General features: G+C 39.5%; 1 protein-coding gene across 1 annotated transcript in view; it reads right to left on the bottom strand.

The window, feature by feature from the left end:
- SH3GL3 (SH3 domain containing GRB2 like 3, endophilin A3) overlaps window positions 1-1,926 on the bottom strand; it is a 43,125-nt gene extending 41,199 nt beyond the window's left edge. Inside the window, exon 1 of the mRNA XM_062501374.1 lies at window positions 1,823-1,926. Within this exon, the coding sequence (XP_062357358.1) occupies window positions 1,823-1,867 (45 nt within the window). The 5' untranslated portion in view covers window positions 1,868-1,926. The remainder of the gene's footprint in view (window positions 1-1,822) is intronic.
- Between the last annotated feature and the right edge of the window lie 10,891 nt (window positions 1,927-12,817).

Here is a 12,817-nt window from a genome sequence, read left to right as displayed (position 1 = left end):
ATATTTTCACTTTCCACGTCTCACCTTATTTCTCTTAGTTCAACAACTTTATACATCTAGGCATGACTGTGTCTCTGTGTGTCAAAGATAAGCAGTTTCATTGTTTAGACATGGCTGTTTTGATCCATTATATATATATGCTATTCATCTTATCTGAATTCTTACAGACTGAGCTCCTAAGAAGTTACCTAATGTATATATATAAAAAAAAATTCCAATATCTTATTCCTGAAATTTAGTTTCCTAGTAAACACATTTCCTTAACAACAGAGTTTTTCAACCAAGTGATTTAAAATTTCTTGCTCGGTTCTGCATTTGACAATAGGTTGAAATTTTACCTTTGACCCACCCTGGATTCAATGCATATGGTTTATGCATTGAAGTTCCTAACTGTATTAAACACTGGAAGTCATACCACAACTTTCCAATAAATGCAGTCAAATTCAATACATTCTACAGCTCCTTTCTGCCATTACTACTACCTTTATCTGTTCCCACCCATCCTTTTGTTTGTTTGTTTACCTGACATCTGGGCAGGATTAAGTAACCTGCACTGTTACCAGTTGCTAGACAAGAGGATTCTTGCTGTGGTTACCTCCTGAACTTCCTCAGTTAAGTATCTTCTGCTTCCTGAGTTACAAGCTCACTACAGCAAAGGTTGCATCACTTATCAGCATATCAGATACAAAACAAGCCAAAATCTTTAACAAATTGTCCTTACATTTGTTTACAGGTCCAGGAGTTTCTCAAAGGAACAGTGAAAGTTAACTAAAATATACCAATTCATAACATTTTTCAGGATCAGCACATTCCATGAAAGAGAGCATATTTCTGAAACATTAGATACAAATATTTAGCATCTCTGTATCCAAACAAAGTGCAGATTCTGCACTTGGGCTGCTGACAAGCTACATAGCTGAAGAAAGACCTAGAAAGATGACATCCAAGCACTCAATGAACCCTTATTTTCTTCATTCTAACCCAGACAAGGGCAGTTGTTGTATTTTACTGAATAGGTTACAGGCACTAATTTTGACATTACCATTATCACCAATGACAGCCAGCAGAAATACAGATCTCTTTGACTTGGAATGAGCAAGCAAAGCAGCTGAGACTTCCAAAAACCTTCAGTGGAAGAATCCCACTGCAGCCACATCCTGAAGAAGCCCCCACATCAATGCAGGGCTTGGCCCTGGCACCATCCTCCCGTGGAACTCAACCACTCTACCTACTTGGCACAAAGGTGTTTCTCTCTTAAAAGAAACCAGCCGAACTATTAAAGCAAAGCACACACAAAAGAAAAAAGAGATAAGGGGGTCAGAAGATGAAGATTCATGCTAGTGAAGACATAGTAAAGCATCTAGAAAGGAGGGAAAACTCTAGAAACATCTGATACCCTCTACAGGACAAGTACACGGCGTTCCAGGTAGGATAACACAGCAGCAATTCCTGGAAGATCAAAACAATGAACTCTGTAGGGGAAAGCTGGCACCACACAGGCTGTAGCTTTAACTGAGGCCTCAAAACACGGACCCGAACCCATCAGTAAATAACAAATGTTAATAACTAAAGGAAAGACCTGAAGCCCCAAGCAAAAGAATAGGGCGGGCAACCTTCTCTTGTGATGACAGCACAGGAAGCCGACAGGCAAAAACACAAGCACAGGACCCGGAGGTAACGCTGAAGGTAAACGCCGCCCGGAGGTGCCCAGGTGATGCCGCCACACACGGAGGAGGGAACCCACCGCCCCGCGCGGGAGCGGGCGCTGGGCGAACCGCCCACGACAGCAAAGCCCGGCCGGGCCCGCGGCCGCCGCCCATACCTGGCTGGCTTTGTGGAACTGCTTCTTGAGCCCCGCCACCGACATGGTCCCGCCGCCGCCGCCGCGGCCGCCCGGGCCCAGGGCCGCCCGCGCCCGGCAGGTCCCCGCGCCCGGCCCGGCCTCGCGCTGCGCCGCCCGCGCGCCGCCGGCGGCATCGCCCTCCACGCGCCCGGCCGCCGCCGCCCCATTGGCCGCCGCCCGGCCACATGCAAATAACACCGGCTGCGCCGCCGCCCATTGGCCGCTCGCGGGGCTATGCAAATGAGGCGCCGCGAGACGCCCGCGCTGCGCTATCGCACGGAGACAGCGGCGGGAGCGGAGCGGGGGCTGCGCTGGCCCGGCAAGGGCACGGCACGGCACGGCACGGAGAACCCACAGGGCATCCAGCCCGTGGGGAGCACCGCCCCCGCAATAAAAGGCCATTCAGCTGCCTGGTTTCATCTGCCTTATTTCTAATAAGGTTGAAAACGTCTCATTATAGCTCTGTCTCGTTTCTTGGGGCTCAGCGTAGCATCTCTGTCTGAGCTCATTAACCTCAGGTCTATTGTTGTAGGTAGTAATTTAATTATAGCTCTTAAGACATGAAAGCTCTTGCAGCAGTGCGGAGCACACCTGCCTGGTGCTGTGCACCAGAAAAAATCCTCTTGATAGTGTGACTCCATACCTGCAGTGGTGCTGCTCAGGGTCCCAGGGGATACAGTCTCTCACTCAGAAGAGCAGCTAGACTAGAAAGAGCTCTGCTGAAAGGATGTTTTAGTTGTTTGGTTGGCTGTTATATGAGGGCCTTCTGGATTATATGCTGAAATATGACTGTGTATCAGGACTGTGCCTATATAAATTAGGGCTGTGGTTCTGCCTTCATGGTAAAGCAATTCCAAGCGACAGTCAGATTCTGGGGAAGATAAGCTCTGTGATAATGCTGCTTGATCTTGGCTGTAAGGCTACTTGGGAGTTGTGGTTCAGCTGAAACTTATGCAGGAACCTGGGGAGCAGTTCAGAGATAAGCTTTGCTGGCTGCAGCAGGGCTCTGTTACTCTCCGTCATGTTCACTGCGTTTAATCTGATTAGGTTGGGAGAGATAGACATTTTCAGAATGTGCTGGAGTTACAAGAAGAAAAAAATACAAGAAACTTTCACACTACTTGTCCCACTGTAATCTGGCAGAAAGGAATCACTGTTCCCATTTCTTAGAAAAAAATATTGTATCACTAAGATCAAAGTGTTAAGACAAACGCAATAATGAGTTAAGGATCTGTCTGCTATTTGACAAGGACTCTCTGTAGAGGAGAGGCAGAAGTGAAAGCAAAAAGGTGAGCACCAGTCAACATTTGCTCTGTAAGACAAATTGTTAGGTGAAGTCCTTCAGGTTTTTGGAAGTGTTTGATAGAAGCCTGCCATCACCATGTTATCTGGTGCCACCTGTGTCTAGGGAAAGAGCATTTTTGGCCTGCTTACAAGTAAACATGATTACACTACAGACACCTGATTTCAGCAGTTGTTTCTCCTCCCAATTAGGGACTGGCAGCAAGATGCTAACTGTCAGGGCCAAATTAATTATGGCTTAAGTTAGTGACATGTTTGTAGACACCTCAGGTGAGGAAATACAGCCCAAACTAGGATATTGGAGCACCATAAAAGGAATTAAAGCAAGCTCTTATTGTACTATGGAATTAGAGAGACAAGGCAGCTTTGGCTAATCTTTGGCTTTAGGAATAGCTGGACCAGAGCAAAGAAGGAAGGTGTTTGAGATAAATTGCTGTGGTGGGGAATGAATGGGTTATGGAGTTGCTGTGGCTGTTAGCTGTAAAATTGGATTAGATAAAGAACTTTAGTAAGGCTGTATGTCTACAATTTTTTTTTTTTTTTAATCCTGCTTATCGCCCAAGGATAGTGGCAATGTTGTCTCTGCTGAAGTGGTACAAAAATTTGCAAGTGGGAGATGCCCTGTGGAAATTTCACTTCATAGCCTAATTGCTCAGTGATACAAACAAGGTGAAAACCTAATTAATGAGCCATCTTGCATAGTCCAGGTGTTGATGACTTGGTGGAGGCACCCTGAAAGACACAGGTATTCAGTTCAGACACAAGTAAAAGTTGTAGCTTGTAGCCAGCCATACGCAGTGGCTAAAGAATGTCTAGAAGGCTTTATAATCAGAGTAATATCTCATGGGGGAAAAAAAGGATTGTAATTTCCTGGGTGATAATCTTTCTGTTTTATGCAAAGTCAGTAATTTAGTCTATGAAATGAGAAATACTACCACAAAAATGGGAAGTGGTTCAGATAAATGCTGACATGATGAAAAAGAAAAAGCTTCTGTTAAAGTTGTTAGAAGTAGAAGGCAGGCTAGGGCATAGTACTACAAGGGTAGAGGGGAAAATGCTTCACAGAGGGGGCCTTCAGGGCAGAAGTCCTAGATGCCTGAGTATTTAAACAACAGTTACAGTTCTGCTACTCAGGAAACATTAAAGTGCATGAGAAGAATTCTTAATGGCTCCAACATGTTACTGAATCAGGTGTGCTAAAATGGACAACAGAATTTGTACAAACTGAGAACTCCTAACTGGGCTCAGATCAAGGCAGTGGCTAGAAAATATGCACTGCCTACTTTCATGGGAGAACAGTGTTTGAAACTGGTCCTGCAAAATTCAAACAAGATAGGGTCTTGGACCAAAGGTTAAATTTATAATTCATTTGCATTTCAGTGTGGCTAATACTATGGGAAAAACATTGTCATCAGAAACTCAATGTAAAGATATGGCAAACAATCTCATAGGTGTTTGGTTTTCAATGAACAAATCATCGTATTTGTAACAGTTGAAATTGCAGTAGCAGCCACACAAAGTATTAGGTTTCCAGCAAAATGAAAACTAGAAGTATTTTTAAAATTATCTAGAGGAATCTTAGCATTGAAATTACTTGGAATTTGAATCCAACTACATTCACATTCATTTGAATGCTTTTAAAAAAAATGAAAACTGTTGTTGAAATATAATCTGGATCTTTGATGGTTACTGTCATAAAAGAAAACATCAAAAAAAAGAGGAAAGATGAATTTGAGATAAAATTCTACTATATTTGATTCTGGGCCAAGCTGACTACATTATTAAAGCACTTAAAAAATATTTAGGCCTTATGGAAAAGATAAATTACTGTTCATCAGCTTATCATGCAATACATTTCAGCACAAGGTATTAGAAGGAGACTTCAGATGTACTCACCTGATCCAGGACAAGAGCAACTACAAACAGCAGTGAGCAAGACTCTCAGACATGATGTGATATCCATTAATGGTCTGCAAGGATTATCTGTATGCAATAATAGTGCAGATTACCTAGTTAGTTTTCAAGTTAGTCATCGAAATTGTGTAAATAGGCTGTGGTTTTTGGTCACAGGACAGAACATACTTGAAAATTATTGTTTAGAAAACAAGCATTTGGAAAATATGATCCTCCAGGAGAATGATTCCATTTGAAATAACAGTTGACAAATAACCCACTATACAAGAGCAAACTTGTAGAAAGCCTTCAAAGTACAGCAGGCTAAGATTCATCTAGTTTGACAATTCTAGAAAAAAATGGGGATTATTAAACTCAACTGACACTGATCCTTAAGTTTTGACCCAAGCAAATGAAGTAATATAAAACATAGCGTTCCAGAGTGAAACCCAAAGGACTAGAACACTAGGTGAAATTAGTCCCAAATAGCATCCATTTCATTATTTTACAGCTGTCACACATCCAGCTTGGGAGCTGACACTGTGAAAAAGCAAAGCCATCAGCAAATGACCCAAATAACATGAACGGAAGAAAATCCTTCTGCAAAATATGTGCAGGACAGTAAGATTTTAGCATCCTTCCTTTACATTAAAATGAAATAATTGTTTACAATTAAACACAAATAATTGGTCACATGAAGATATTTCATGTGCAGGAGCAGGCCAACACTACATTTTTTGTTTCTAGAACACAACCAAGCAGTTCTGCAGATCAGCACATTCTGCACAGATCAGCTGGCTCAGGTACTTCTGACAGGACTTTACACTGCAGTATACATTTCATAAGAAATCATGAGAAAAGGAAAAGAAGACAGTTTTCTCTCCACAGCCAGCACTGGCCAGCACTTGGAAAGCTCCTCATTCCAAAGGGACGCTGCTGGCAGCTGGAGCAGGAATATGTGACCCTGGGGCCAGCAGGCACTCTGGCTAACCTACTGCAGTTGTTTAGGATGCTTATGTTTGCTCCCCAGATCTTCTAACTAAATGTAGCTAGTGAATTATTTTTGGCATATGTGACTGTTCTTCTCAAGCTGACTTTCCATATGCGTTGCTTTACCATTATCCAGATCTTTGCTTTTCTTGTCTCCTTCCTGTGTTTGTATTCCACATGCTTCTCCCTGATACTGCACATACCTTCTGTCCTCACTTAGCTAAATCTCTGGCTGTTGTTCTGCAAGTGTCAATAACAAAACAAAAGTTTATTAGGTCTTATGCCATTAAATAATAAAGATGGTTTTAATTATGTATTTCTTTTGAAATTATGTATAAACAACTTAGGTGAGTTCAAAATCTAGACAGAGAATTTTTTACAGTTACATATGTTCATAAGTAGATACTCTAATTTTAAAATCTGAACAACCTACTTTTTTGTGTGTGTGCAGCTCTATCATTCTGAAGCTTCTAAAAATTAGCAATCCTAATCTTGCAAATTATAGCATGTAGATGGACTCCTGGACAGCTCCAGCTAGGAGATACTGTAACTTTTAGGTGCCTATGTTGTTCCTGGTATCACTAAAAAAAGAAAGAGGTTTTGCAATTAGCATATACCGGGCACCAAGCTCTCTCAGACAACCCTAGACTCCTCAACAAAAATTAGTTGTGTAAATTGAAATAAAGATGTGACTGTCCAAAATTACTCCACAGTGGAGAAAAACTTGAAAATACTGGAGTATTACTAATCCAGGATACCCAGGACATTTTTATTTCCTCCTCACTCGCAGTTCTCAACTTGATAAACAATTGGGAAAAAACCTGTAAGAGGTTCCCTTTTGGATAAATCTATTTGCCCTAAATGGAAACATTTCCATTTTCTGACCAAATCAGAAAAAAACTTCACTTAATCCCATTGTTGTCAGTGCAGCAGCATTACCTCACACGAGCAGCTGGTCTGGCTGCTGGATCACCTCTCTTTGAGGTGGCCTTTCTAAAGTAGCTGTGTTTCTTCTTATTACAGAGTAAGGCAAAACAAACTTTTGATGTGTCATTGTAGTAATATGGAGAAACGTTGCTTTGATTTAAACAGATTGCACCTGAGTTCTCTGTGCTGCTGATTCACAGGTGACAAAATAAAGGTCCTGATTTCCTGCATACAGCTGCCTGTGTTCATCAGAAAATGCTGAGACTCTCATGGCTGAAAGTGCCAGCACAAAATTGGAAGTTGAAATGTTGCTAGAAGAGTAGCACTAGCTCCAGAAAGGTGTGAAGGATATTCACAGAATGTTAAAATGACCGTATCATGAACTACTGCATCATTCTGTTTCAAAGCAGAATGTTGTACCCTGCTAGTGTAAACTGGATTGCATTTGCTGTCTGAAATCCAGTCTAGAATTTCATGACACTGTTATTCAGGTACAGAACATAGATTTAAGTAGCATCTTAGTAAGTCTTGATCTTTATAATGATGTTTTTCAGTGGAAAAAGGCCACACTGAAGAGCAGCACATACTGCCTTGCCTTGCTTAGAGAATGCAATGCACAAGCTTTTATAACTCATTATTTATTTCGGCTTTATCTGAGGAAAAAATATATAATCATCAAGAAATCTGAGTAAAAATCTGCAAGGACACAGATTGCACTTAGTGAGAGGAGACAAAGAGTAAAAAGAAGTAAAAAATCCAATGGCTTATCTTCTCCAAATGTAAGTAGATGCTTAATTCTTTTTTAACTTGCTTTACATTGCAGAACAGAAAATTTTATCAGCTCTTTGACACAAAGTCCTTATATAATATGCAATGTGTACATTTCAAAGAGTTTGACTGATTTTTTAAAGCTATTTGAATATCAGTAAGTATCTCATAGCATGTTTGTGAATATTCAGGCATACCTGAATTTAACAAAAGTTTTACAACATAGATGTTGTTTTGCTTTCAGTGTAATTTAATAGGTCTTTTGGGATGTGCCATGTTTGAACATGTGGGAAACATCACATGTTGTCTGTTGATCAATGAGGCAACAGGAAAGGCATGATGTGACACAGATGTTAAATATGGCAATACTCCATAGACCAACTGGATCACAACTGGGAATGATCAGACTTTGAAAAATCTGATTAAGATTCATTGGCTGGATAAAATTCAGCTGGTTTCTTTTCTCCCTCAGATTTCCTAACTGTTCTTATAACAGTGTTATAGTGGGTATTATTGTGGTCAATGAATTATTGCAAACTGGCTTATTTGGAAGAACAAAATGACATAACTGAAGACAAGGACTTTTACTATCAAATACTTTACAGGAAGATGAATATAACTTGCCAGATCCCTGCTGTCTCATCATGAAGATTAATGGCTACTACTGGATAACTCTGCCACTTCTTGTAAAACAAAGAATATATAAAGCAAATTTATTGCATGAGTTTGAGCCTCACTTAATTGACTAACTGCCACTATAGTAAGAAACCTTTTTCTCTCTCATATGCAAAAGAGAATTTGTGTCTATGAATTCCTTTAACTGTTACCCATGAATGCCACCTCCTGGCTATGTATAGAAACGACCTTTGAGAGGGAGAAGGGGGGAAAAAAGGCAGCTTTCCTTCTGTAGTGTCCATAAAATCATTTCAATTAAATATATGTTTAAAATGTGTGAAACACAGGCATGCCTCCTGTCAGACTTCCTATCTTGCTCGTTGAAATGTAAAGGTACTAAGATATTTATTTTTCTAAAGAAATTTTGTGGTTTAAAATAATAAACACACCCGACACTGACTTTCTGTAGAAACAACCTTAAAGCTGCTGTGTTTAAAGGCAGCAGCTGAATCAATATCAGGAATGAAAATCTGACCTTGCTGAAGCTGACAGGACGTTTGCCACTGACTTCAGTGAGGCCTAAACTTTCAGCCTGTATTTTTTGAAAGTTGCTCTTATGAACTGGATTCAAATTGTCAGAAGTTTTAAAGGAAACCAGACATATCTTCTGCAATTCAGTGGGCACAGGATTTTAAAAAGGAGCAGGTTGTGCAGAAAAATGATGGTAAATGTTTTCAGAGTCAGAGATCTCTCCTTCCTTCCCTATGATCACACTAGATTATCTCTTGCTTTTATTCCTTGAACTTGTCCAAAAATAGACTTGTTTGGTGTTGCTACTGCAGGAATATGTTCCTTGAAGTAACTATATTATCATGCTGCAATGGACTCCCAAATCAAAGCAGAACTCTACTCTGGCTACTAGGATGATGTACAGACAGCAGGACAAACAAGCCAGGGAACTTCTGTCACCTGGAAAGCAAATAACAAGCATTCCTCCAGTGCATGAAGAAGACTATTTGGGTAGACAGCAAATGAAAGCCCCTGCAATTACAGATTACTTTAACTCCACTGCAGTTTCTGTCTTTTTTTTTTTTAAACCTAAATATTACAGCTGTGTGATCTCTTGCAGACTTAAATTCTCAAGTTCATAGGTAAAGAGTAATTTCAGTGAGCTAAATCCTACACTTAGGTATTTCAGAAGGAAATAGGTTATTTTTGGTTCTGCCCATGTTTCTTTATTGTGTCAAGTATAACGTGGCAGAAATGGAAATGCAAGCTGCCAAATCACTTACACTTAATGGAGACACTGGACTGCTTTTAATTTGCCAAATCTGTGATTCTAATATTTTTAGTGTTTTCAGATAGGCAGTAATTTCAATAATTCAGTGGGACAGCATCTACTGAAAGAGGTAAAAAGTAGTGGATGCTGTTATATCTTAATAATTGATATCTGACATGTTTGATAAACATTTTTGTTACGATTAAAAACTTTCTGCCTAAATATATAAGATACAGGATGGAAATTATAAATTTTATTCTTTTTCCTTTTTAAAGTTGCATTAATTGTAATGGGTTTTGACAGGCTGTTGATATGTGGTTCTAGAATAAATAAAAATAACAGGAAGCTTTATCAATTTTCTTACTCCCTTCTTTGGAGGAAGAAAATAGACAGAGATTAAATTGAGATTAAACTGTATCTCTGCTGTTCCTAAAGTGCCATACTTGCTTGTCTTTCCTGATGTGTCATCTTGAAACTTTGGCCCAGGCAGTTGTACATGGAAAGCAGGTACCCATTTACTCAATCCACCTATACAAATGTCCACAGAGTTTGTTATTTCTCTGCTGCTTTCTGAGAAAGCTGTAAGAAGACATTTATAATTTTAACATGTATACTAAATTTTGACAAATATAATAAGTAATGGCAAACACATTTGTGGATCCTGTTTGGTTTTGTTGGGTGGTTTTTTTTCAACTTTGACTTAAAACATTACAAGACATCTAAGATTCTTAAAGTACCATGCTTTTTACTTAATGGGGGCAATTATTACCAGGGTGCCAAAGAAATGATAACATGTGTTGGGTGACTTTGTGGGGATTTTTAAGAGGAATGCAGAGTTCAGGAGACAAGTGCTCAAGGGAAAAAGAGAAAAATGTTCCAGCATGAAACTGTTCCAACAATTTGTTCTAATATTAGTGATACTATCTTCTATCTGTAGATGGCAGTGATCTCCCACTGCCTGCTTCAGGAGGAAAGGGGGAATGGTGGTAGTGATGAAATCCTAAAATTCAAAACCGCTGTGCAAAACAGATGTGGAGAAGAGAAGTCATAAGGTATGGGAAAGTATGTGCTTTACTGTAATTCCTTTGTGTGATGAGAAGATGTGTCATGCCATTTAGAATCTGTAAATTTCTGTACCAAAGGATTTTGATGACAAATTCCAGAATATTATGTTTTGAAATTTATCTATGATTTGTTGGCTTTCTGGACTTCTTGTGCGCACATTAGACACATTTGATTTTAAACATGTTTATTCAAATAATACCTGCTGTTTTCCTCCCAAACCCCTCTGGGTACTTAGCTACCTCCTTCATCAGTTGTTCAGCAGGTCTATTACCCATTTAATTTTCAGCTGTTTTTCTCTTGACACTTGCATTAGTTTTCACTTTCATTCAAATAAAATGCAGTAAACAGTGTGTAAGTCTATCTGGATATACTTCAGTGAAGGGTATGATGTGAAGCTCACTGAAAGCAAAGAGTTCTTACTAATTTCAAGAGGCTTATGATCTTACTTCACAAAATCTACCATGCTTGGTGACTGGCAGAGAGAATCTTCAAAATACAACATAAAGTCATTATTTTCACTTGTGGATTGTTTTTATCTTAACAGTTCTGCCTGAGGAATTTCAAAATATAATACTGTTCATGAAGATTAGACTATAAAAACTACATTTTTGAAGTTCTGTTTCAAGTGTCACATGGACTTCCAGTATCAGATTTTAAATGGAATCTAGACACACAAATGCAGATGAGGTGCCTAATAGGATTTCAAACACCACCTAAATAGCATTTTAAAATTTGCTTCTGAAGTTTATAAATATCAAGGAGATTTTGGGTATTGTGGGGATGAAGACGCCTACAATGCATGTATATGCAAAGTGGACACTTAGACAAGCACCTAAGCCAGTTATTTCTTAAGAGCCATTGTTTTTAGTAGAAAGTGAATCACTGCAAAGAGGAAAAAAAAAAACACCCAAACCCCAAAGTGTTCATCTGCTTTTAAGGCAGCCCAGCCTCATGTAAATGGTGCATTAGATACCTTAGAGTGATTTTAGACATTCCTTAGCAAACCATGAGCATCTCTCTGTTTCAGATCCTTCTGTTTAATGCTATGCCCGTTCATTCCTTGCTACTGAAAGAGGTTTTGCAATATAAGCACACCTAATCTGCAGCCACTGGTGTTTCACTGCAGTCGAGTAGAGGCTTGTCATTAGTATGACCAGTGGCAATTTTGACCTCTGGTGCAGAAAGCCAGCATAAATTATTGTGAATTGCCTAAATCCTTTTTGGAAAGCTTAGCTGGGAGTTTTGTGCTTCTGCACAGGAATGTATCACATCCAGGATGTTCTGGAGCAAAAAGGACACACACTCTCCATCCCAAAGACAGGCTTTCCACACTTTCCAGTAGGAAGATAAAAACATCTACCTGGAATCACTGGATTAAGAGTTCTATATATGAATACTACATTTTCTCCTCTGAGTTTTGTCACCTCTTACTTGCCATGCCAGATGGACTTGTCTTCTCTTTACTGACCACACCATGCCATTCTTTGAAGAGCAGCAGCAGTTTCTCTAACTGATCTGTCTGCTAAATCTGCAGTTCTAAAAATTAATTAATTTTTTAATGAGTGAATGGTTAATCTTTATATTCCATTGTCAGAAAAATAATCCATTAATCTGTTCCCAGTATGTAGTTTCATAATATGCACTCTCAACAGCCAAAAAAAAAAAAATAAGGGAAAGGGCAGCTAAGGAATTGTCTATGGCTTTATTGCCTGTTATTTACAGATCCACATGTCTATATCCAGACTTGCCTTTTTCCTCGCACCACTGGCAGGGCTCAGTAGAGAAAATTAATTTTCTTAACCTGCTTATATATTGTTCTCCCTCCAAAAAAGACTATCATGAGATATTAAATAAAACCCAGGTTTAGTATCTCCACTCACGCTCATGCACACAGTAAGAGCCCTTCTTTGGGAGTTACTTTTGGTCACTTCACAAAAATGTCAACATTGGAATTTTGCAGAAAACTCATTTAGTAAGCTGTTGGCTCAGTTTGCTTTATATACACTTCCAAGATTATTTGCAGTTTGAACTCAAAGTGTGCAGGACTCAGTGTAACACTCCCATAGCTTCCAGTGACACTGCCTGACTTGCAGTGTTTCTGTCTCTCCTTCCTCCCTTCTGCTTCTTCCCATTCT

The sequence above is a fragment of the Cinclus cinclus genome, chromosome 13 (genome assembly GCF_963662255.1).
Source record: "Cinclus cinclus chromosome 13, bCinCin1.1, whole genome shotgun sequence".
Taxonomy (NCBI): Eukaryota; Metazoa; Chordata; class Aves; order Passeriformes; family Cinclidae; genus Cinclus; species Cinclus cinclus.
The sequence above is the reverse complement of the archived record's forward strand: the minus strand, read 5'-3'. Positions and strand labels throughout refer to the sequence as shown.